General features: G+C 42.2%; 1 protein-coding gene across 1 annotated transcript in view; it reads right to left on the reverse strand.

Annotated features, from left to right (window-relative positions):
* The window catches only part of NSG2 (neuronal vesicle trafficking associated 2), a 58,733-nt gene that overhangs the window by 26,099 nt on the left and 5,168 nt on the right, over positions 1-27,466 (reverse strand). The window contains exon 3 of the mRNA XM_025434736.3: positions 14,831-14,914. Coding sequence (XP_025290521.1) covers positions 14,831-14,914 — 84 coding nt within the window. The remainder of the gene's footprint in view (positions 1-14,830; positions 14,915-27,466) is intronic.

Below are 27,466 nucleotides of genomic sequence, written 5' to 3' on the forward strand. Positions count from 1 at the left end.
AGTAAAGAGAAGTAACACCAAGAGCTCCACCCACTGAAGATCAATGCTGCCCTACTATGCAGACCAGCATCAGAGATGGCAGCAGGCTCCAACACAAAAAGGAGAGACAATTTGCTGTATGATGGAGTGAGATGTTGCACTCCAAGGCCAAAAATAATTCATGTATGCCTACAGGGTAAACTGTAAATACAGAGCTCTGAGCATCTATATACAGCTCTGAGCTGTATATTAATACTCAATGATAAATGATATTGCTTTAAAAATCAAATAAATGAAAAAAAAAGAAAAAAATCAAATAAATGCCCATGAATGGAGGTTTTAGCTGTATGCTGAGAACATCAGATTGTGGGCCACGTCTGGTACTTCCATGAATCATCCATATCACCTACCTCAAAGCCTGGGTCATGGTGGCTATTCTGTAAATATTTATTTACTGAATAGGGCCACTTAGAGAAAAATTGTTGAAGTGAGTTACAATCAAGAGAATGACAATGGGCACATTTCAAAAGATAAGTTTTCAAAGCTTTATAGAGGAATCTGGGTACAAATGAAATTTGTGTATTAGTTCTTCATATATTTACTGAAAACTACCCATACCCTCCCAATGAACACTAAGCCAGATGACTTTATGTGTTAATTCTTTAAGAAAAAAAAAAAACCTCAAAGAAACAGAATATTTCTCTATTCTTTCAAATTTTCTAGAGCACTGAGAAAGAAAAAGGCATGTACATTTTCTTTACAAGGCAGCATGATAATACCATACCGAAAGATAGCACACACACAAAATTACTCAATACAACCTCACAACATTACTAAAGCAAAATTTCCAAAGAATATAGTATCAAACAGAATTCAGCAGTACACCATGACCAAATGTGAATAAGTAAGAATGGCTTGGTATTTAAAAATCTACTCATATAATTTACCATAATATCAGGCCAAAGAAGATAAACCATATGATCCTCACCATACATGCAGAAAAGGCATTTGGGGATAAAAGAAATCCCTCAAAATAAAAATGACAAAGGGGTACCTGGGTGTCACAGTTGGTTAAGCATCTGACTCTTGGTTTCAGCTCAGGTCGTGATCTCAGGGTCGTGAGATTGAGCCCTTTTTGGTCCCTCTTATAATATCAACAAAAAGTAGATAAAATGCTTTGGAATAAATTTAATAAGAACTGTAAAGATGATTTTAAAGTTCAACTAGAACCTCTAAAAATGACTTCAGCAGACGTAAAGTAAAATTTGTGTATCTACATAGACTCAATGTTTTAAAGATGTAGCTTCTCTTCAAATTAATCTACAAATTCTTAAACCCAAAATGAAAAAGTAGCATGAGTTTTTAGAACCTAAAATATATATTTGTATTTATCTGGAAAAGCACACATGCTAGAATGGATAAAGGATTTCTGAAAAGTCAAAGGAATAAGAGAAGAACAGTTTACACAGGTTGTAAGATACATTATAAAAATATGTCATTGAGGGGCACCTGGGTTGCTCAGTCAGTTAAGCGTCTGACTCTTGATTTCAGCTCAGGTCTTGATCTCAGGGTTGTGAGTTCAAGCTCCACATTGGGCTCTATGCCCAGGGAGGAGCCTACTAAAAATAATAATAATAAATTAAAAATAAATAAAACTATGTAATGAGGCAATTTGGTATTGTCTCAATTTTCAATATCAAATAATTGTCAGATCAATGGAAGAAAAGAGAATCCAGAAGTAAACTAAAATACAAATGGGAATGCAGTATATAAAAATGGTGGCATGTCAAGTCAGAGAGAGGAAGGATTAACCAATGTAGAACAAGTGGCAAACCACCATTCATAAAGAAAGAAAGTTGGAGTCTTACCTTACTCTTTGCAAATTCCAGATGGATCAAAACTATAACATAGAAAATAAAATCATAAAAGTACCAGAAGAAAACACAAGTTTAGGGTAGGAGAAGGTCTCGATTTTTTTTTAGAGTCAAATGTATCAGTATTTTCCTTTATGCCTTCTGGAGTTGGTGATTAAGATAAAGCAAAAGAAAAAAAAAGATAAAGCAAAAGTAGGAAATCTTGCAGCCTTAAAAAAAAAAAAAAGAGTTATACCATAAACAAAACCAAAAGGCAAAGGGCAACTAAGAAAGTACCGAATAAGTGAGAATGACTGAGTTCTTAACTTTGGGAAGAGGCCACACAAATCAGTAAGAAGGTCCAACCAAATAGGATGTTTTCCAGGAAGGAAGTAAAGGTCAATCAATTAGTACACAGAAAGGGCCTCCATCTCACTGATAATGAAAGACACACAAACTTAAACAAAGGTGAGGTGCCATTTTCTATATATCAGATTGGTAAAGCTTTTAAAGATTGTTAAGACTAGCAATGTGGGGAAGAACACACTTGTAGGCATGACGGAGGAAGTATAGGTTGGTGGGAAAAGTATGGGTAGTTAATTTGGCCAAATCTATTAAAGCTGAAGATCCACAGACTCTCTGGTAAAGCGTGTAAAATGAAGCTTCTTGCAGCCTACAGATATACTTGTAAAATATATGAAAGATGTGTGTGTATGTGTATGGAGATACACACACTAGGAAGTTCACTGCAGCAGGGTTTTTAACAACAAAAGACCGAAAGCTAGGAGAACAATAAGAGACTGATTAAGAAAGATTATGAACACCCTCAGTCTACAGTAATTAACAAGAACAAAAAAGGATCTCAATGTGCTGATGCAGAAAGATCTCTGAGCTATATATTTTTTTAAAGATTTTATTTATTTATTCATGAGAGACACACACACACACAGAGAGAGAAAGAGAGAGAGAGAGAGAGAGAGAGGCAGAGACACAGGCAGAGGGAGAAGCAGGCTCCATGCAGGGAGCCAGACGTGAGACTCAATCCCAGGACCCCAGGATCACACCCTGGGCTGAAGGTGGTGCTAAACCACCGAGCCACCTGGGCTGCCCTCTGAGCTATATTATTAAGAGAAAAAAAAAGCAAGGCACAGAAGAATATATATAAAATGGTCCCATTTGAGAAAACAAAAAAGATATCAAATGTATAGATGCATATATATATCTATATATGCTGACATGTATAAAATGTCTCTAGATGGGAACACAAACTATTCCTGGGCCATCCAATGGAGCTGTCTGCAATGATGGAAACAGTCCTGAAAATCTGAGCTATCCAATATGTAGTCACTGGACTCCTGTGGCTATTGAACACTCGAAATGTAGTTTGTGAGACTGAGGAATTAAATTCTGAATTTTATTTCATTTTGATAAATTTAAATGACTATAGGCACATCTGGCTGGAGGCTTCCAACTGGACAACACAGACATAGATGATGGGTATTTGAGGTCAGAAGGATTACGAAAGGAGAGAAAAGGAGACATTTTTCAGTTTATGCCTTTTCTACATTGTGGGAATTTTGCACATGTAGGTGTGTTGCTCTTATTTAAGAAGAAAACTTACTGGCCACCTATTGTTTTCAAGGTCCCAGGGTCAATAGCCATAGGGGATGTAGCACTCAGCCAGGGGTGGCATCTGTCTCCAAGAGCCCAGGCTTTCACAAGGCCATGGAAAATCGCAGGTAAGGAAATAACTGCATGAGGAGGTCAAGTTGACAGGCTCTCTCTAGTGAGGAAGACCTCAGAGGAAACAGTTCTACATCTGAAGGTGGGGAAGAGAGGATGGGCTACTAGGACGGGCTTCACCCACAAGGTGATGTTTGAACAGGCCAATGAGATTAACAGGTGTGCACTAGACCGTGGGGGAGAGGAAGTATTCAGGGTGCAGGAAACAGCTAAGCTGAGGAGTGGAGGAGATAGGGTAGAGTATGCCCAGGATTCCTTGGGTAATGTAAGTTGGTGGGAGGAGTGTGGAGGCAGGAAGGAGGGGAAATTGAAGAGATGAGCAAAAGATAGGTTCGGAGAACCAGGTACAAAAACTAAGGGGTTCAGATGTCACTCTGAAAGCAAGGGAAAGCCCCAAAATGATTTTAAGCAGGAGTAACAAGTGATCACAATGGCTCTGAGAAGAGACACACAATGGCTGTGACTTAGAATGTCAAAATCAAAGGCTGAACCTGGAAATGGGGGTGCAGTTGAAATACATACAAGACTTATTTTTATCCTCTATAGAGAAATAATAATAAAACTATTTATGAGTCTAAAATTACACTCTGCTCATAAAACAATCACATTTGGTCTGTTTAGAGTTATGCAGTACCCAGGAAAAAGAAAATTCAACAGGACCATATTTTTCCCACCTCCCAAGGCCATCTCATTATTTATTGAGCCCCAGGGACCTTGAGAATTCTTTGTCTTTACCTTAATTAACTTTTCTAGGGCTTCAAATCTCCAGGAGATGGCTAGGATAAGAAACTGAATACTCTACAAAGCTGACACATCTCAATGGGGCAACAGTGGCATGATTCTTGTTTTTAGACCAAAAAACATGGTAAGTCCTAGACTAATGTTTCTGTCTTGGCACTCATGACATTTGGGGCAGGATAATTCTTCATTGTAGGGGTCATCCAGTGCATTACAGGATGTGTAGCAGCATCTCTGGCCTCTACTTACTAAATGTCAATAGTATGCACAAACATGTGTGCACACACACCACAGTTGTGACAATTGTAAATGTCCCCATACATTGCCAAATGTCCCCTGGTTGCAAAACCATCCCTACTTGAGAACCACTGTAAGAACATCAAAGACGGGAGAGCCCTTGGGGGCCATCCCACCCAACTGCCTCATTTTACAGATGGGAAAACTGAGGTCCAGAGACTAAGACTAGAAGCTAGGTTTCCTCACACAGGTTAGAGATTTTTGGAGACTAGAAGTCTTTTTCTTAGCTTCAAAAAAATGTAGTTAAAAAAATTGGTAAAAGTTTCATTTTGTCAATTTCACCTAGCTGCATATTCATTTGTCTTTTCTCTCCCTTCTCTCTCTTTCCATCTCTTTCTTTCCCTCATATACACAGAGCATCCTAGAATTTCTATTTACTAATTTGGTTTTCTAGCCACAAATGCTACCAAAACTATTATTATTATAATTCTGTTACTAGCAAAACAACCACCCTCTCTAATTCAGCATTTTTCATTTGTTCACAGTGAAGAGGTTAAGGGGAACATGTCTAATTTATATCAGGGACTACTGTGTGCCAATCCCCCTGACAGGCAGTTCACAAACATAATTATTGTAACAATCTCCTGAAGTGGACATTAAGATCCCCATTTTGCAAAAGAGGAAACTTAGGCTCATGGAGGTGAGGTGACCTGCCCAAGGTCAAACAGCCTGTGAGTTCTAGAACCAGATTCGAACCCACATTTGTCAAACTGCATAACATGACTGAGTTCAAGTTGTGGAGAATTAGAATGAGCTCACGATTAACACCCAAGTAAGAGTTGAATGTCCTCAGAGAACCAAATTCCCTCCCAATTTCTCGGATCACGGAGCTGAGGAGCTTGTCAGCATCGCCAGGAGGAAGCTAGGCCTCTATGGCAGTTGCTATGACAACTAGTTTTCTTATAATTATAGAACATGGTGGTGACACACAAGCTGCACATACAGTCACTTTGTGAGGACCTGTCTGCCTCTGACAGTTCCAGGAGCTTAAACACCATAATTTTTTTAAAATCACATTTAATATAATCATGCATTGCAGCAGTGGAGGCCCAGAGAGCGAGAAAGTCAGGAGATTAACCCTCCCACCATGTGATGGGACCATGAGGCAAGCCACATGACAAAGGGTGAGGAAAATGGCATTTCTCCCTTGGGAGATTTTGCTTCTCTTTTTTTCTTTTTTGGATCAACGTACTTCAGGGCTTGGCCAGAGTATTCAAAGAAAAGAAAGAAGAAAAGAGCCAAAGCAAAATTAGCCTAATTCTTGGCAAATAGCAAGGAGAGGCAAAATTTAGAATTTTAACAACCACTTTTCAGTTTAGCTTAATTTCGCCAATTCCCAAAATGTGCAGGTTTTCCCAATTTGGAAGATGGATATAGACAAAAGAGTACATACACACACTCACATATACATTCAAAAACACCCAGAGTCACACATACCATTCTGGGTCAAAAAAGCCTGATTCTGCCCCTTATTGGCTGTGTGATCTTGAATACCTCAACTAACCTCTCTGATCCTCAGTTTTCTCCTCTGTCCATCAAAAATGATGCTTACTTCATGAGCTACAGTAAAGATGAGATGGAAAATGACTACAAACTAGTTATTGTTATTTATTAATTACAAATAATAATTTGTAAATACTATTGTACTTTCCATGAACATCTTCCTCTTATTACCCCCCTCTTGGGATTTGAGAAAACATTACGAAGCCCTGCCTTCAATGCTACCTTCAGCAACCCAGCCAGGCAGCAGAGGAACCCTGCCCAAGCAGTGACAGGTATAGGTACTGAAGGTTATGCTGGGACTGTGGGACTCCCAGATGAGAACTGACTTGGGGAATCAAGGACTGGTTTCCACTGGAGCTGACATTTGAGCTGGGTCACAAGGCAGAGAACATGGGATACAGGAGAGAGGAAACTGCATAGGCAAAGACCTGGAGATGAGAAAAGGCATGTTAACTTTAAAGGACCATGAGAAGGCTGAAGTCCTGGGGGTACAGAAGATCAGTGGCAGAGGTACTGGACCTAGCAGCAAGGCCCAGCTTTGGCCAAGCCTGCAATGCCATGCTAAGGACCTCATGTTTTGCCTGTAGGAAGTGGGGAGACACTGAAGATTTTTCAAGCAAGGTCAATGATCCAATCTGATGTTGTTCATCATGAGTGGAAGTAGGTGGGATGGAGATGGAAGGTCAAATGCTGATACCATGGAAAGGGTGAGTGAGAAGGGACAGATGTGCCAGGGCAATGTCAGTTGAGATGGAGGTCCTATGGAGATGGAATGAGGCAGGGCTGCCCACTGGAGGTCCCACCTAGGTGGATACATTCCATCCGGTCAAATGACCAGCTCCCCGGATATGAAACTGTTATGCAAGTACAAAAGGAAGCTCACATTTACACAAGCTCCCATGGGACAGTGCTGGTTTATATTATCTCACTCAGTCTTCACACCAGGTTTATAATGTAGACAACACTATATTTCACAGATGGAGAAACACAGGTTCAGACCAGTGAAATGACCTGTTCTAGTTCACACAAATTCCTGACCCATGTATCCGCCTTCTTCCATGTTGCCTTACATGTCATTCTTGGGGTGCAGGGGGCTGATTTGTCCTGTTTGCCCATTTTCATGGGGTAAATACTCCCACTATGGTTGGCTATAACTATAGCCAACCATAGCCATAGGTTGCGACAGTTTAACAATGGTTTGCAGACTTTTAGTAACCTGCCCTCAAGACAAGGTGGAAGGCAGCTCTAGCCCTCAGCTGCAGGAGCCCCAAGGGAAAAAAGAATATTCACTAAATTCTAGCAGACTTCTGGTACAACAAATATATTAACAAGTCACTTGCTTTACTGCAGCATTTACTTACCAGTGTTTGTTTGAATCAACAAAAATGAGAAGCCACCAATAAGAGCAGCTTTAGTTATTGGGCTATGGAGTGGTCATGGAGCCACCCAGGCTCTCCCTGAAATCCTGAGCACATTCCTTCCGACACAGCGCCATGGAGGTTTTTGTTAGAAAAAAAAAATTAAAAACAAAAAACACAACAACCCACATTTGCTTTTCAATGACCAATTGATAGCCATATATATATATATATATATATATATATATAACAATTTTATCATTCTTGTAGAAAGTGCCCAGAGAAAAACATAGGCCAGCATCTTTATTCTGATTTTCAATAAAACCCTAGCCAGAAATACAATAATAAACATCAAATACTATCATGGCCTTCTCCACCAAGTACTCATAATGCAGATTCTTTCCATGCCGGATAATGACTCTGCTCTTACCCCAGCAGGCAATGTTTTTAATAACTCACCTAAACTGTTTCTTAGAATAAAAAAATTTTAAAAAATAGGAGAGCAATAAAAAACCAAGACAACAGATAATGAAGTAAAATGTCTTATCTCCATTTGCTGCTGTCAGTAAAGATTAGAATCCCACCCAAGGAAGGCTGCCCCAGGGGTTTTGATGAAAAACTGGCAGAAGCAAATGGCAAAGGTATAAATGGGGTCTCACCTCCCTCGGAATGTGGCATCAAGAGGAAGACATTTATGAGAATGTGTCATCATCAAGAAAGGAACAGAGATAAGGTCCCGATTTTAAATAAAGATATTGAAAATGAGACAGCCAGAGCTCTGGTGTTATTTAAATGTAGAGTTTCTAGGCCAGCCAGGCGGATTTTTTGTTTGTTTATTCATCCACCTGTTCATTCAGCTATTAAAGGCATCTTTTGGTTCTTAATGTGGCCAGGTGCAAAGGCTCTTGAGGTGCAAAGATGAAGAAGATATCATCCAGTCCCAAGTCAGTGAGAGACATGGCAGGTAAGTCGATGATGCCAACACCACATAACTGGTCCTAGAACGGAAGCTAGTACAGCAGGTGCAGGAAACCCAAGGAGGAAGGACAGACGGCTTGAGCAAGCCAGCAAGACGGCACAGGCCAGGGGCCATTTGGGTTGGATGTTGAGAGATGAGGGAACATGTCCAGTGGTGAAGGCAGGAAAGGCATTCCATCTGGAAGGGACAGCACAAACAGAGAGAGGGAGGCATACAGTATATCATAAGGGAAGTGCTTTGGGCAGTCAGAAAACTTGTGGGAGAGGCAGGTGAGTAGTGGAGCTTTAAAGGTGGCAAAGCCCTCAGGGGATATGCACTTTACGGAGAGTACTCTTCTGAAGTGGTGAGAAGAATGGACAGGAGCTTGAGAAAGGAGGCAGAGGTACCCAGAACAAGGCTGGGCCATGAGAGGATGGGTGAACAGAGAGGAATGTACAGTTATTGGAGATTTGCTGTATGGAGAGAGGCCTGGACTCTGCGAGCTCTTAGACACGGCAACTGACCCTGTCAAGGTTGGTTCTGGCACTGCACTGTGTCTTTTCCCATGTTGGTGTGGGAGAGAATGCTAGTAGAGCAGAGGCCTGAGACAGAGTGCCAAGGTCCTGTCCGTTGGCCAGACAGAAGACAAGGAGAAGGAGGAAGGGAACAACTGGCAGGTAGGCTGGTGCAGCAGCATCCCCAGGAACCTACTCACTGGTAGTCTAGCTCCCATTCCACTGTAAGCAGGCTTTTCTGCTCTTTACACCCTCCTTAGGGCCTGGGAGTGCAGCCCAGCCCCATAACCTCCTAGTGTGGATCTTGGGGAAATCACAAGCTTCTCTGAGCCCTCACCTGTTTCCCTCACCTGTACGCAGGGTGATGAGCTCACCAGCCCCGTGTGCTGGGATCTTTCAGGTATATAACATACAAAAGGCACTAATCACAGGTCTAGAGCAGAGCAGAAATCCAAAGAACTGAGTGATAGATGAAATAGTGAAAAATCAACACCATATAAGTTTCAACTGGACTTTTGTTTATTTTGGGTTTGTTCATCGTTGCTTGTTTTTAGTAATAATGCACAGACCTCTGTTCTCTAAGAATTACCAGCTCTTCCACTTCCAGCCCTCCCCCTTACCCCCTACCTGGCTTCTTGTTAATGTGTCCATTTGCCTGACAGGAATAGTGAGTTCTGGCCCCTTGGCACTAATGCACCCCTCCCATTCTGGCTTCTCCCACTGATTGTGTTCTGGGTCTGATCTTCAGACATCCCCAGGATCTTTCCCCATGCACTTGGACAGCCCCCATTTGAGTTTGCCCAAGCCATAGCCTCCAGAGCCAAATTTTCTGGACTCTGAATAGGAATATGGTCAGAGACAAATACTGAAGCAGTCCTAAATGACTGGGCCTCCAGTGGCCACACACCAGACACTCACTCTATGCCATGCCCTCAGCTGGGAAACTGGAGATGTGGGTAGGTCAGAAGTGACCTTGCCCTACAGGCATCACAGACTAGGGGCAGGGCTGCATGCAGCAGCAGCCAGGTACAGTATAGCAGCATTCAAGGCCCCCGTGTGACCTGCAGAGCCAACAGGAGGCACCAAACCCAACTAAGAGGATCAGGGGAAGCATTCCAGAGGAGCTGATCCTACAGGAACAGTATAGCTGAGAAGGTGGCCAGAATGTCCTTGACTAATCCACATTTGTGAGCTCCTCCAAAGCAAGGGTTTTGTCTTATGCATGTTTGTGTCTCCCAGGAATAGGCATTTGGCCTAACCCAGAAAAAATATTAATAAAGACAAAATAGAAAGGGGAAGAAAAAAAGGAAGGAAAGAAGGCAAGCTAGCCATAGAATGGCAGCGTGGCATCGAGGTGTGACAGAGAGAATGGGATATAGTTAGGTTCTCATCTTGTTCTAACACATCCAGGCTGAATGGCCCTGACAGCCACTTCACTTCCCTGAGCATCAGGCTTCTTACCTATAAGATGAGGATGACAATAGGTATACCTATTGGTTGTTATTAAAAAGTGGATTAAAAGCATTTTTTAAAAGAGTTTATTTATTTGACAGAGAGAGAGAGAGAGTACAAGCAGGGGAAGTGGCAGGCAGAGGGAGAGGGAGAAGAAGATTCCCTGCTGAGCTGAGCAGTGGTGAGTCCTGACTCCATCCCAGGACTCTGGGATCATGACCTGAGCCAAAGAGAGACGCTTAATGGACTGAGCCAGCCAGGCACACTAAAAGCATTTTTTTAACAGATACCAGGATTATTCATGTTATAACTGATGTGTTGAGAAATAGCCTACCAAAAAAATTGCCTATACTCCCCAGGAGGCAAAGAGGTGAGTCCAGAGGTCACTGTAGACAGCTAGGGGTTGTCCATGAATCCTGACATTGAACTGGCTACCCTCGAACAATTCTGCATGTTTCCCCAGCCACATTCTCAAGGGGGAAAGCCAGAAGGGAAGGCCCAAGTTTGTCTCAACCAACAGTCAAAAGCTGGCTAATTACGCAAGAAGCTAAGAACCCAGGAAGAAGGAAGACTCTGAACAGGAAAGAAATAAAATGATCATTCTTTAAGATCTAGAGTGTGCCAAGGACTTACACTATTTGTTATGACAACAGTGTGTCCTGGTTTATGGATGAGGAATCAGGAGTTCAGAATGGTGAAGGGACCTTCCCAAGGTCATGGAGCTAGGAGGTAACAGAGCTGTGATCTTAGTTTCCCAGGTCACTCTGGCCCCAAAATCCGAAAACACCTGTCATAAACTAACACACTGTCCTCTAAATGCAACACTCAGTTCCTTCTCATACCAGCCTGGGGAACAACCAGGTCTGCCAGTGTGGCCAGATGCACCAGCACCCTGTACGGCACCTTCCATGGCAAAATCAGCTTTAGAGGAACACCCAGCTTCCAAGACCAAGAAAGAAGGAGGGGCTCCTTTCTGCATGCTCCTGTGTTCTCAAATAGCCTGCTGAACACCTTCTCAAGTCTGTGACCTCTCACAGGAGTCTTCTTAGTTTTAGAAAAGACAGAAATTTCAGGCAACTCTTTTAGCTAATCTTTCTCAATTCATCTCCCCCTGCCCGTTCTCTCCTCTCATTCTCTCTCACATTGCTTTGAGCTGCTCTGTCCAGGTCAGTTCTGAAATATGAAGTAATGAGCTGTACCACTTCTGTGAGGGTATTAGAATGAGGGGCAGGTGCATCTCTGCCATCCCCATTGCTACCTCTGCCATGAGCAATATCCTCAGGAGGCAGCCCAGCTACTGTTTCCTAAGCATCACACTCTTAAAGACTAACTGGGAATTCTCTGACTTCCACTCTGGTTTCACCAGCACAGAGCTCAACCCTGAGCCCCAGGCCATTCACATACAAGGGTGACTAGACCATCATGCAGGGCCCATATGCCCCAGGCACCTCTCACTCAATGCATGCCCCCAGCCTACGTTCTCCAGTTCCTACTAGAGTGGACAGTATCCACCAGCCCAGCTAGCCAAGCCACATACCAAGGATTCCCCTAACTGTCCCTCTTCTTCCTACCAGGAACAAGTTCTATAAATTCTATCTTCAAAACAGCCCACCTGGGACCCCCAAGACCTGCTGCAGCCAACAGCTCAGACCCTCAGACTCTCCTCCAAAGCCTCCTCCCAGGCCCTCAAGCTACCCTCACCCCAACAGATACATCCTACACACAACCCAAAGGCAGCTCTCTTTAAGAAAGCAGAAAGAGGCTAATGCATCCTCACATCTTTACATAGACAGATTTGCTCCCTTCCTCTCATTTTGTTCCTTGAGGCAGGGCTCTCGGCCCACATCTGACCGTCAGTGCTGACAAAGGATTACTGCCCCCAAACCCAATGCCCTTCCTTCCTGACCCCCAGGATTACTCGAGTCAAGATGCATGGAGGGCTTCTGCAGCCCCAGAACCTGACTGAGCCCCTCCTTTCTTCTTAGCTGACTCACTTCTGTCAGAATGGGTAGTGACCACCACAGGCGGTGTGGCTAAGAAAGAAAGGCTGCTTTGGCTCAGCTCTGAGTGCTGGCCCTGCTGCTTGTTGGCTAGAGGAGCAGATCACGTCACTGCTCTGAGCCGTGGCTCCCCTTCGAGAAATGGAGGGTTATGTCAGTCTCTGGGGGCTTTTGGGCGTTAAATATGATTAAATAGCAACATCACCAAAAGTGGTCAAAGGATAAAAAAAAAAAATTATCCAACACTACTTCTGTAACATGGCCACAGATGGCATATGCTGATACATTTTTGCCATGTCGTTTCTCCTATGTTTACTTGTGGTTTTTTGCATAGTTCCAATCCTGTAAAATACTATTTTAATCCTGGCTTTCTTCACTCAACTTTCCCTCTGAAGTATTTGCCCAAATTATTCTGTGTCTTCATAACCATCATTGGAAAGCGACTGATAAATAAGAAATAATTCCATCAGAAGCTTGTAACACTCTATTTGATTTAAAAAAATTATTTTAATAATTCTACTTTTTTTCTGATTATCAAAATCCTGCATGGTCATAGCAAATTTGGAAAGCACAGGACAGTAAAAGAAAGATGAAAATATCTCAGAAGCCCATAATTCAGAGTAAAAGAAATGCTTTCTTTTAAAGAAAGGAAACCTTGAGAAACTGCTAAAATAGTCCATCATTTGGATGTGCTTTTATTTACAGAATCATGAAGAAGTTCTTGAAAGTGTAGCATTATTTCCAATACCTTGATTTTCTAAATAACACTGCAGCAAACCTTGTTGTACGTAAATCTGGGCATATTCTTGACGGTCTCCATTGCCAGGAGCACAAGTCAGCTTACATATACTTTATGCACCAAGGTACTCTCGACCTCCTCTCGAAGCTCTGAGTACATTCTTGCAGGGATGCAGTTCAGGCCAGGTCCATATTTATTGGGCCCACACTGTGAGCCAGACACGGAAGCTATAGCTAACAATAAGAGGAACCCCTGCCCTCAAAGAGGGTGGCAGTGTCCAGGGATCACCCATTCTCTGAGGCATGCATACAGAGGGGCCACAGTCCCTCTCAGGCTCACACACGCAGCTGCTCAAACCCAGATTTAGCAGGGAGATAGGGAAGGACAGGAACAGACCAACATGTTTATTCATGTACACCCTCCAGTTCCCAGATACCCAACCAAAGGCTGTTTTCACTTCCAAAGCCCCCAGTCATGGCTGACACTAAAGAGCTACTATTTGTTGTGTACTTACCATGTACAGATCGAAGTGCTTTGCATGACTTCTGTACTGCACCCTCACAGCCACCCTTCTACTACCTCCATCTGATAAATGAGGTTTGCAGACTTGTGGTGGCCACTTGGCTGGTATGAGGTGGAAAGAGGGCTCATACCCAGTCAGACTGCTCCAATATCCATCTAAGGAACCACTTGTTCTAGTAAAACCATGGCTGATTGGCTGATTTTGCCTCCTAAGTATCTTTTAGGTCTTCCCATGTCTCTCCATCTGTTCACCATCCTTGTTCAAGCCACTGTCTCTACTTAGACTATTGCAGTAACCTAATAGTCTCCCCACATTCCCTCTTGCCTGCTACAGTCCACTGGCCACATAAAATCCAACATGCTTTATTTAAAACCCAATTAAGTCATCTCTCTCCCCTTCTTGAAGTCCTTCAGAGGCTTCCTTTATGCTTCTAGCATACAACTCAAATTCCTCCATATAGTCTACAAAGCCTAGAACTGTCTGTTTTCTGCCTACTTCTATGGTTTCATATTTGCCTACTCTCTATCCCCTTCTAGAGCCTAGCCTCACTGCCTTTATTCTTATTCAGAGTTGAGATCAGCCTCAGGGCCTTTGCACAAGCCGTGCTCTTCTCAGCCACCTAAGTGACTTTTCCAGGGTACTTCCTTGAGGTTTCTCCTTTTGTTCTTGTAGAGCATGTTTCATGACTCCTTCATGAGACTTACCACAGTGATACATATTTATCAGTTCTCCTAATGACCCCTCCACCAAGAAATAGATGGTCAGCCGTTTGGGTTTTTTCCATTAAGAAGTCAGGTTTTTTCCCCCTTTGTCTTTTTTATATTTTGTTACAATCATCCACTGACTAAAATTTGAGGGTTTTAAAAATACATTTCTGTCATATTTCCTGGAGATTTTGATGGAAATGTAGAGAGATAAGGACAAGAGAAAAAGAAGAAAGGAGGCACATTTATCAATCATCAAATTATCTGAGCATTCCAGAGCAGAAGTAGTACTCAAGAGGCAGAGCTTTTGTTATCTGATTAGACTCAGTGACCCAGACAGTGTGACCTCAAGAAATCCTCTAGAAATATCCTAAATAGAAATAGCAGTAGCACCTGCTCTACTAGTGCCAGGAGTCTTGAGCTGGCTGAAGCCAGCCTTATCTTTACAATTTGCATAAAGACACTGACCGTAAATTCGGCGATTTTCGGCACCCGGAACTTCCCTTTGTTCTTCTGTTCAGGCTGATACTCTGTTCTTGTCTTCACAATCACCTGAAATGTTCAACCAGTGTTAGCGCAAATGGAAACTTGAAACACTTCTTGTTTTCTTTTCCTTTTCTCAGTAACTGGAATTTTTGTACATTGCATAAGGATCAGAAAACAAAGAACTTCCCTCTCAAACACACAAGAAAGCAGAGAGTTCAAATTACCCATACTTCCCCATTCCAACAGAGATAAACACAGGTGACAATTTGGGTCACACTTGTCCAGATGTTTTTATATGCATATAGATGCATATATTAGATATGTGTGTGATATTTATATAAATGTATTTTCTTTTTATACAACAGATTCATACTCCATGAATTACAACCTACTTTTTAAAAAGATTTTATTTATTTATTCATGAAAGACACAGAGAGACATAGGCAGAGACACAGGCAGAGGGAGAAGCAGGCTCCCTGGGAGCCCAATGTGGGACTTGATCCCCAGACCCTGGGATCACGCCCTGAGCCAAAGGCAGAGGCTCAACGACTGACACCCAGGTGTCTCAAACTACTCTTAACATATAACAACATACTAGCATTTTTTATGTAGACAAATACACAATTGTATTTTGCCTTTTAATGTAGCATATTTCACCCTATGCATATGCTACAATTAATCCAGTAACTGTGTTGTTGAACATTTAGGTTGTTTCCACAGTTTGGGTTATGTAAACAAGTTATGATGAACACCTTGTAGCTCAACCTTTATACATATACTTAATTCCAATTTGACTTAGAGACTTGCACAGATAAAAGCATAAAGGTCTTTGAATCTTTTGTATCATCTTACTTTTTCTAAACTTTTCTAAAGTCTGAATATTTTGCAGAGGTGGTTAATATCTTATCAAGATACTCTGTCAACCTGCCAAGACATTTATGGAACTCCAGCCCACTGTGTAGGCAAAGTGGAAGAAAAAAGAACCTGACAGATAATCAATAACCATGGCCAAGTGCCACAGTGTCGGGGTAACACAGAAGCTGTCTGAGACTCAGGGACTCACCTGTAAAATATGGGCAATAATCATAATCATAATCCCTATTTAACAAGGTTGTTTTGAGGGTTAAATGAGATGACAATTGGTAATATTTTTGTAGTTACTTATTATGTGCCAGAACTAGATCAAGCACTTCATATGCTTTTATCTATATACCACTACTATTTCCATTCTTCTGACAAGGAAACTGAAGCTTGGAGATACTAAAATACTTGTCCAAGGTCACAGCTAAAAGGAAGCGGTCTTCTAACCATGATCACTCTTACTTTTCACTGGAGTTTAATTTAACTGAATCTTCACTGAAAACTCCTACCACGTGTTCCTGGAGATAGCAGTCAAGTGTACTGACTCAAGCAAAAAGTTCTCCAATGAAGAATATTCTTTATGTCTTTGAGGCATGCCATTGACTAAATGTAGCTCAAAAAGGAAAGGGTTAGGGAAAGGACTACTATTACTGAACATCTCCCATGTGGCATTTAAATATGTTGGTTCAGGAGGCTTGGGGATCAGCCCATCTAGCTGATCCCTTCTCTCCTGCCCCATCATCTAGAACCCATTTGCAGATGTAAGGTCTGCTCTTGTGTCCTACCCCTCTCTGTCATCTGCTCCTCCTAAACAACAGAAGTGAGCCCTGGCTCCTTCAAATAGGGAAGTGGGGGGTAGCCAATTAAGGGTGAGGTTTTATGGGAGGTGGGGTGGGTTGTTCTGTTATTTTTATTTTCTTTCTATCTCCTATTCCAAAGAATAGGAAAGCAGAAGCCTCTTTGCCACAAGTAATAAAAATAAGTCTCATGCTTTGCAAACTTACCACATAGCAGGCACTGAACGTTTGACATGCAGATCTCACTTAATTATATCTTATGCGGCAGACACTGATACTGTTAGTACTGTAGGAAGGTGTAAGGGTATGTACTGGGTTTGAACAGTAGTTTCACTATAAAGCCTTCTGTGTCTTTGTTTTCTCATCTATAAAGTGGGACAATAAACACAAATACCTCGTTGCATTGCTGTAAGGCTTAAATGAGTTCATACAAGATAAGCACTCAGACCATTCAGTAACAAATGCTTATTTGAACACTGCCTCTTAGTGCTGCCAAATTTTCTTCCATGGATATTCAAAGCAGATGTGGAATGGAGCCTGGCCTGCACCTGTCAGCCTGTAGGTCCTCCCTACTCAGTCCATCAAGAGCAACACGAGAACTTCTCAAGAATAATGCTGTTCAAGCATGCTCCTGACCTCCTTGTCTGGGGAAAAAAAAAGGTAGGGAGTGATGGATGAACAAAAGTTAACTGAGTGAAGGGAGCTAGGGTGGCTCAGTCAGTTAATTGTCCTACTCTTGGTTTCCGGTCAGGTCATGATCTCAGGGCCCTAAGATTGAGTCCTACATTGGGCTCTGCACTCATTGGAGATTCTACTTGAGATTCTCTCCCTCTCTCCCTAAGCCTGCCACTTCTAAAATAAAAGTTTACTGGGTAAGAAAGCCAAGGAAAGACATTTTCTGCAAAGTGAACCACATGGCCAAAGAAAGAAAAGTGTGACATAACGTAGTCTACAAGGTTTGCTATTTGCTGTCATGTAAACTTCCATGGGTATGCAAGAATCAGGAATTAAAGTAGCTAAGTAAGCAATACTTACAGCATAGCCCACAGGCTAGATATTTATATTACTGCCTAAGTAAACATTCTGGGAAGGGCCAAATGGAGTAACATACGTATAGATATGTTGTGAACTTAAAGGCTATTCTACAAATTTTAAGGATTCAAAATATTTTGGATAGCACTAGATCAACTGTCAGGTTATAAAGTGGTACAGAGGGGATCCCTGGGTGGCTCAGCAGTTTAGCACCTGCCTTCGGCCCAGGGCATGATCCTGGAGTTCCAGGATCGAGTCCCACATCAGGCTCCCTGAGTGGAGCCTGCTTCTCCCTCTGCCCGTGTCTCTGCCTCTGTGTGTGTGTGTCTCTCTCATGAATAAATAAATAAAATATTTTAAATAAATAAATAAGGTGGTATAGAAAATGTAGATGTCTGATCATTCTGAATCCACATTTTTAGAAAATATTCACAAGTTGAGAATTATAATTTCTTTTCCCTATTTCTCCATGTTGTATGTATGTATATATTTGATAGGTATGTGCGTATATATATTATAATGCATCTCAGTATCCATTTCTATGCAGAGGTAATTTCCTGATCAGTGTGTCATGTGATCCTAAGCCTTGGGGCAATAACTGCCTTTGCCTTTTATGGTAAGTAGCATTCTCAGATAGCCCCCCAAGCTCCCACCCCAGTGCAAATGTCCAGCATAGTCTTCTCCGTCAAGACTGTGGACAGGATAATTGTATATGATGGCATAGTCACCCCCACAATTACATTAAGCTATTATAAAACTCTATCATAGCAGACTGGAGAAGGATTCTCCTGATGGCCTTGAAGAAGTAAGCTGACATGTTACAGGAGGGCCATGTAGCTGGAACCTGAGGGCCGACTCTAGATGCTGAAAGTAACTTCAGCTGAGCCAGGTCATTCAGGACGATGGGGACTTCAGTACTACAACCACAAATAACTGAATTCTGCCAACAACCTCAGTGGGCTTGGAAGAGGACACTGAGTGCAGATGAGAGGGCAGCCTGGCCAATGCCTTGACTTCAGACCCCTGAGACCCCAAGCAGAGAAAACAGCTAACCTGTTCCTGGACTTCTGACTACAGAAACTACAAGGTAATATATTTGTGCTGTTTTAAGACATCACATTTTTGGAAATTTGTTGTACCATGACAGAAAACTGATATTCCTTCCCACATTGTCAAGTCCATCTTGACCATCAACCGTCTCTGTGATTGATCCTTTTGCCACTAGATCTTTAGCCACCAGATCTCAGGCATCAACACACCACACAACAAATGTTAAGAAGCATTTGCTTCTTAGTCCTTCCCTCTGCCCCTCAATTTCTATAAACATTTTTTCTAAAGCTTCCCCAAAAACTCAAAAACATCTTCATCATTCCACATAAATTGAAAAGACCCTATGCATAGCTGACATTTTGAGACAGGTGACAGAACTTTTAAAATATGACTGTCAGAATGAGACAATGAATAATCATTACAGGCAACATCATTCTAATTATCCTATTAAACATTTTGTGGTTGCTTCCCTAACATCCATTTAGATCAAAAGTCCCCAGATATTCCTTTTGGGAAATCACCACCGCCCTTTGTGTGGCAGCCATGTGGTTTGGTGAGATTGATGCCTCCCTTCATGATAGGAATGGTCCCTAATTAGGTTAAGCCAATCAGGGCATACTATCCTTTTGATCACAAAATTTAATTAACTCAAAGTTTGGACCAATTAGATACAAGACAATATTGACTAAGAACATGGGGAAAGAAGCCTCCTTGCTCTTTATGGGGGTTCCCAAAGAGCATGTTCTTCCTCTGCTTGGTGTGGTGAGGACTTGAGTTCTAAAACGTCTGTAGAAATTTCTGACACAATAAGGAGGAGCCAAGATGAAGACAAAGGTGGCATATGAAAGAGGGTAGAGCCAAGAGAAACCGAGAGAAATGGAGATGGACCCTGATGACACACTGCCCTCTGGATCACACCTTGCCTGAAGTCCACATTGAACTCTGCAGTTATAGGGTCAAATACATATTTTGGGGGCCCTACTCCAATTTGGGTTAGGTTTTCTGTTATATGAGGTAAAAAGTTCTATCTGATAAAAATGTGGTCCAAGAAAAATGAACTAAAAAGCTATTAGACTTTAGTAAGATGGCCAAATACTAAATAAGCTTAAAAAAATCAGTAGATTCTTTGGTGCCAGAAAAACAACAACAAAAACAAAAACAAAAACCTCAAATATTGTAGGTCCACCAAAAAATACAAATAAAAATATTCATAGCCATTTTTTTCATAATATCCCAGAACTGAGAACAATCCAAATGTCCATTAATAGAATGCATAAATTGTGGTTTATTCATAAAATGGAATGCCACGCACAAGTGTGAATCTTACAAACATTACCTTGAAAAAAAGAAATATGACACAAAATTTTTTGTATATGATTTCATTTAAATCAAGTTCCAAATATATACAGAAAAATTTACATATTAATTATTTATATAATTTATATACAATATTTATAATAAATACACAAATAACTGTAATATGTGTGTGTGTGTACTTACTATTTCTTTTTAAAGTATCTCATTTACCACTTGCAGTAATGGAGGGCTGATGAGTTTAGGCAGAATTAGGGTCACAGCCTTCCTTTGAATCCATGTCCTGCTTTGCCTGAACCCTTATGGCAGGCTGCTTATGCCCTGAGTGACTTTCTAATGGTTATTTTTATTTTAGAACCCCACTCCTCAAACCACCAGTTCAAACACAGGCCACAGGTCAAGTGGGTACCTGACCCAAGTTGGTCCTCAGTCTTTTCCTCCTCTCTTTAGCTAAGCCACATTTTCCCCCAAAGCAACCCAAGTTGCTACCCAATATCTTCCCTTCCCTCCTAAGGACATGTTAGCTCATTAGAACCCTATCTCCACATCAAAAGCAGGTCTTTGCCCATTGCCTAGAGCAAGTAGACAGTCCTCTGGTATCTTCTTTGATCTCTCAGTAGTAGGCTTGTTTGCTCCCTACCCCTTTAGATGTCCTTCTCCCTTGGGTCCATAGCCATATCTCTCTTGGTTCTCCTGTTCACTGACCAGCTCTCTTCAATTTCCCTTTCAAGATCCTCCCTTTCTGCTTGACCTCTCAATGTTAGAATTTCTCAGGGTGAGGTCATTGGCACACTTCCCTCCTACATGTACCCTCTGAGTATTCACACTCCCATTACTTCTAAGTCCATCCTTATCCTTTTAACTTAATTCAGACCTCAGCCAGCATTCAGATTACCCTACTGGACATTTGCCCTTGGACCAACCTCCCTAAATATACCACATCTGCAGCAAAGCTCTTGGGTTCCCAGATCCATCTGCCCCTCAACATTTCTTCCCCAAGTCACCCCCCCCAAATAGCAGCATTATCTATGCCAGTGCTTATGTCAAATCAAATATAGGAATTCTTCCATGACTCCTCCCCTCCCTTCACTCTCCAAATCCACATCAGTACCAGCTCCTGTTTCTCAGAAACTTCTCTCAAATCAACCCATCTGTCCAGTCACAGTGCCACCACGCTAATTCAGAACACTGTGATGTTTCCATGAATGGTTTCTCTGGCCAGCTTCTTGTTTCCATTCTTGCCTCCCCAAATTCAGGGAAAAGAATTTTCTAGACCAAGGGAACCGCATATACCAGCACACATTCAGAAAACACTCAGGAGGCTGGCACGTGGAGGAGCCACAATGAGTGATTTTGAGTGGCCACAGCACAGGGCGGGTGAAGTGAGGGGGTAAACAGAGGCTCTGAATGCCATACCAAGCATCCTAAAAGATGAACCAGAAAGCAGTGAAAAGCCAAGGAAGGATTATAAACCACAGAGTGGCTTTCCAGATGTATATTACAGGTAATGGTTAAGCCTCTGGCCACAGTGAGATACACTGGAAAGATGTAGAGAACTGGAGAAATACTGTAGAAATACTGAGAACTGTAGAAATAACTACAGAGTTACTGGAATCAACCAGATATTGGGCATGTCATGAAATTTGGTGTTCTGTTCCCATGGAGGGGAGCCAGAAACATTTCCCTTCTATAAAAGAAGATATGGCAATAGTCACTTTTTTTTTAGTACTATGAAGGGAAAGCATGAGAAATGTTAGCCAATCATTAATTATACCTTGGAGGAATCAGCTTACATAAGCAAAGAAAGAGAGAAGAGAAAATATATTTGCAATGAAAGGCTCTATTCTCTGCAGTTGAAAAAAAAAAAAAAAAGTAGGGAAAAATGGAGTCCTAAGCTCTTACTAACAGAAATGAGGGAGGAGTGGAGAGAGAAGAGGAAAAATTTGTTTCTACTCTTTTTATCATTTAAAGTGGAGTTTTACAAATATTTGGAAAAATGAACCTCCAGATTTTCAAATACCATTGTGGATGTGGGCAAAGATATAAATTTGTTTTCTTTTCGTATTTTGACATCAGTCCCCATTGTCCTGTCAGTGGCTGATATGAAGAACATAATTTAACATAATTGGCATTGTGAAAATGGGATAAATTATTCATCCCAAAAGGACCCCTCATCTGGATATATTCCCCCTTCACTGGCAAGGCCAGATAATACATGGTGGTTCAGATGGCACAAAGTACAGATCATAAAAATTTAAAATACTACTTTCCAGGATTATCAATAATGAAGAGGTTCCCACATGGAGAGGCCCCAGGATTGGCAAGAACAATAAATAAAAGTGCAGAAGTGCTGACAAGGAGCAAGATTGTATTTTTATGAGCTGGACTTGCACAGGCCAAAAATAGATCTAAGCTGTATTCTGCAGCTCATCCCTGCAGCTAAGAGAGAAGTTCAGAGCAGGACAATGAATCTGCTGAGCACCTACTATGTGCCAGGCACTGTTCTCAGGGCCCCCCTGATCTGTTCTCAGTTAATTCTCATAATTCTCCTCACAATGTTTCCAGTCTTTATGTATCTCCTTTAAAATCATTATTACTCCATTTCTCAAATGAGACAATTTAGGCTCAGAAAATTCAGTCACTTGCCTATGATCAAATGACTTATAAGCGGTTGAACTGGCAGTTCAAACTCAAGATTACCCTGCTCTTTCCTATCATTGTTTTAAAATTGGTACCCAGGAGCACCTGGGTGGCTCAGTCCGTTAAGCATCCAGTGCTTGATTTCAGCTCAGGTCATGATCTCAGGGTCATGAGACTGAGCCCACCATCAGGCTCTGTGCTCAGCATGGAATCTGCTTGAGATTCTCTTTCTCCCTCTGACCCTCTTCTTTCTCTCCCCCCACCCCAGAACAAATAAAATCTCTAAAAAAAATTAAAATAAGATAAAATAAAAATGAATACCCACTATCACTGTGCCAAGTTTTATATCCTATATCACTGGAAACCTCTCAATCACTCGGAATGGGAATGATTACCCTCATTCTACAGATGAGGAATCTGAGTCTTAGAGAGCAGAAATGACCTCGTAACCTCAACACAGCTACTAAGAAGCAGAGCCAAATCTTGAATCTAAGCTTCTGGCTCAGATCCAAGTGCCACCCACAAGGAATGTCACCATTCAAGAATTATCACACTCAAACCCTGATCTTGTGGCACCTGGCACATAAGAAGGGATCCATAAATACTGTTGAATGAATGAATCCTATCTCTAAAGAGACAAGTTGGCCAGATGGAGTCTGAATACTTAGTTGGGAACCTTCTCCCATTTCCCCTGCTTACCTCTCAACCCATACTCCACCTTTTTTGGGTTTGAGTCTTTCTCTGGGCCCTCAAAGTTTGGTAAGGGCCCAAACATAGGGTAAAATGTCAGTGCTCATAGGACATTAGTGGTAGTATTGTCCAATCCCATTAACTCACAGATGGGGAGATGGGAGCCCAGAGAGCAGAAGGGATTTGCTACAGATCACACAGAAAGATTGGGTCAAAAGCAGGACTCTAGTAAGGAACTGCTCACTCCCAGACGAGGGCTCCTTCCACAGGATCAGATATCTTTTCCTTGTTGGGCATTTACTCTTCAGCAGCAGAATGGAAGGTGGACCAGTATGGCCTTAAATGCACCAGCCAGCCCACTAAGTCTATGATTGTCCAACTGCATGGCAGAGCATAGTGTGTGGAGAGATGAGAGACTCTCTGTATGGTCCTCTACAGGGGAGAGGGAGTTCTAGCTTCTGCTCTGAGTGGAAACTAGACACCTAGGCTGGAATCTTTATAGTAGAGCTCCACACATCTGCCTCTGGGCCTGTCCTCTGTGGTCCAGAGGCCCAGCCCACTTCACTGCTCAGCACTCCTCATGACCTATACTCTCCACAAACAATGATCCTGATTCTGGGACCGAACTGATGAGAATGGTGATAAGCAACAACAGTAATAACAACAGTCTTGCACTATCATCTACTCTGTCCTAGACACTGGGGTGAACACTCGACATACATTTTCTCATTTCACCCTTAAAACAGTTCTTAGTAGAAGAGATTATTGTCCTCATTTTAACAGTGAGGAAACAGAGGGACAGTGGTTAATAAACCTGCCCAGGGTCACACAGCAAGTAGTGGTAGAGTTAGGGTTCAAATTCAAGGTGCAGTACTATAATGCTTTCCCTTACATGCAGGGACACCAGCTTGCTTTGTTTGAGTGTGAGCAAGTCATTTCCGTGCTTTAAGACTGTCTCACCATCTGTGAGAATGGGCGTGATTTACTTTGAAGTAGAAAATTTGATACATGCTCATGGTAAAAAAAAAAAAAAAAGGTATGAAAAATATGGAATGGAAATCTTCAAACAGGCTATCCCCCAACTCCTATCCCCCTACTTCCTCACCATTTAATGATTTCTTGTGCAGGTCCAAAATTGTTTTATGAATGATAAGTACAAAACATACACACAGACATGTTTCCACAAATGGGATGACTCCATGCCATGCTCTTTAAAGCTGTTTTAACAGAGCGGTGTGTCTGTTGCTCCTCCCACATTAGCATAAGCAAGAATGCTTCATTCTCCTAGCAACCACTTAGTATTCCACATCCGTGCGCTAGAGTTCATCTAACCAGCCCAGTCGCATGGAACATTCCAGTTGTTCACAGGTTTTCTTTATATATAAGCCTTTGCATACTTGAAAAATATACCCATCGGGTAACTTCTTACCAATAGGAAACATACCAATTGATGGTACATATAGTTTAAGTTCTATAAACAATGTCAAAACACCCTCTGCAAAACATTGCACCAAATTATATAACCAATAAGAGTGTATTGAGAAGATCTGCTTTGCCTCGGTGCTAGCAACACTAGGCATTATCAAATGTTGTGCGGTGGGTTTGCTTGGTTGTTTTTTACCAATCTAATAGGTAAAAAGTTATCTTTTATTTAAAATTATATTTTTAAATTAAAAAGAGTTTGAAATAGGCTTAGTGGCCATTTTTATATCTATTTGTTGGAATTGCCTGGTCAAAGTCTTTGCCCCAATTTGTGGTGATTTATAATCTGTCTCTTGAGAGTGTCTGAAGAGCAGAACAAGGGGGCTCTGTGAACCTCAAATCTGCAGAGATGTGCATTTTCTGCTTCTCCCTAGGGAATGGCTGAAAGTTCTCTGATCCTGTGCTTTAGGGAGGAAAAGAACCCTCTGATAAAGCCACAAGAGAAGCCAAGAAGGTACACAGGATGTGATGACAAGAGAGGCATCTCCTCTGGCCACACCTGTCCAGGTTCACCCTGTCAAATCCCTGTACCTTAGAAACCTCATTTCTGGCATGTTTCATTTTTACAGTCATCTTCTGAAATGCGAACTTCTGGACACATATTCTGGATGCCCAGTGAAATACAGAAACTATATCAATAAAGCACCATCTGTGTTCCATAAGACAATTTTCATGCTTTTTCCTCACAATAGCCTGATAGGTAGATATTATGCTCATTTTACTGCTGGGAAAAAAACAAAGCCCAAAGATGCTAAGTGACTTGCCTAAAGTCACACAGTAAGTAAATAGCTTAGCTGAGATCTGAACCCAGGCCTCTAGGACTGCAAAGCACATGTGGTTTACCATGCAAAATACAAAGTGTATCAAACCTCAATACTGGATACCCAAACATCTGCAATCTTTTCTTCCCACAGGCAGGTAAGCCAATCTTATCCAGGACATGTAAAGACTTAGTAATCAGTAAAAAGGAAAGGGATATTTTCCCAGAGCTAGGTTGCTGGCTTGCCAAATACATGATTCATCTGGGGCTTTGCCAAGGTGGGGTTGTGCCCATTTGTGGCTTGCTTTCCGCAGACCTGCCACCCATTAGTTGGCATCTCCCAGCACACCTGTGTGCAGATCTTGGCTGCACTGTTTTCTTTTAGGTGTCCTGGGACAGCATTTCACCTCTCTGAGTCTGTTTCTGCATCTGTAAAATGGCAATAATTGGTTGTAAGGTTGCAACCTTACAGATGGGTTGTAGGACATCTGGGTTACTGCAATCACTTAGATACACCAAAGGAAACAAGGCCCCAAAAGCATGTCCCTGAATTTGGTATCTGTAGGATGATATTCTGGCTTTTCAAGAGCTTATGTTCATGGGCTGAAAAAGTAACCCAACTGCTTAGATTCAAGTCTATTCCCACATCTGTCAAGTGGAGAAACTAAGCTCAGCTTTAGGCTCTGCAAGGGACAGGGAGCCTTGTTCAGCCAGCATTTCCCACTGCCCACTGCATGCCAGCCAGGATGCACAATGAGGCAGAGCCAGGGCCTTCAGGTCTAGTGGGCAAATCTCCTCACACCCAACCAGACACCAAGTCAGCCTAAATTCACCCACCTCCCCATTCCCACTGCCACTGCCCTAGTGCCCACCACCACCACCTCCTTCATGAGTGTGGCAGTGGTCTTCTAGGTGACTTCCCGCCTTTCAGTCTTTTCCCTTCTTCTACCACTCATGGTGGGCATGCTGCAGGAAATACAGTCACTTCTGTCTTGGAGAAACTACTCTGGTGCTGCAAGGGGGCTACACTAGAAGGAATGAGGAAGAGGAGACCAGGAGATTCAGCATGAGTCCTTCATCACTAGGGTGGCCCACAGCAGCCAGAGGAATCTTCCTTAAATAGAAATTTGATCCCATCACTCCTGCTTTAAACCACTTCAAAAATATACACTGAGTCCCCCATGAACTGGTGCCCACCTCACTTCATCATCTCTGTCCTTCACTCAGGGTGACCAGCCCACCTGCTTTCCTGCTATTCCTTCAACTCCCTCAATGCCTGTCCACATTCCTGGACCCTATGTTCCTATTCCCTTTATCACCCATCTTCCAGGTCTCAAGCAGGGCTCCTTCCTCAGGATGACCTCCCCAACTAGTCTCCAACATAATTAGGCCTCTTGAGTCTTATCCTCTCTCATCACAGCTCTGTATTCTTTCCTAATAGCCTTTCTCGCAGCTTGTGTCTCTATATGGCTGTCTGTATAATGGATAATTTGAAGTCTCCTCCTCCCCATTGGACTGAAAGCTTCATGAAAGCAGTGGCCACATCTGACTTTTTATGTCTGGATATGCATAGCCTGGTACAGTGCCTCACGCATAGAAGGTGCCCAACAAGATGTGCTGGATGAGTGAGTGAGTAGATACCTTCCATGGTGATAAGTAAACCATAGGTATAATTATAGGTGGCCAGGGAAGGTGCTGCCATCTGAGCTAGGTTTTAGGAAGATCAGTACTGGCTTAACAGACAGGCAAGGGGTGACAAGGACATTCTAGGAAGAAGGAATAGCATGTTCAAGGAGGAGGGAGCATGAACCACCCTGGAAAGTGTGGAAAATTCTAAGGCAGAATTTCTCAACCTTGACACTGTTGACATTTGGGGCAGGATAATTCTTTCAGTTTGGAGGGGGGATGTGTCCTATGCACTGTGGGATATTTAGCAGCATTCCTAGCCTCTACCCACTAGATGCCAATAGTGCCCCCCCCCTAAAGTTTTCA

Source organism: Canis lupus, chromosome 4 (assembly GCF_003254725.2).
Source record: "Canis lupus dingo isolate Sandy chromosome 4, ASM325472v2, whole genome shotgun sequence".
NCBI lineage: Eukaryota > Metazoa > Chordata > Mammalia > Carnivora > Canidae > Canis > Canis lupus.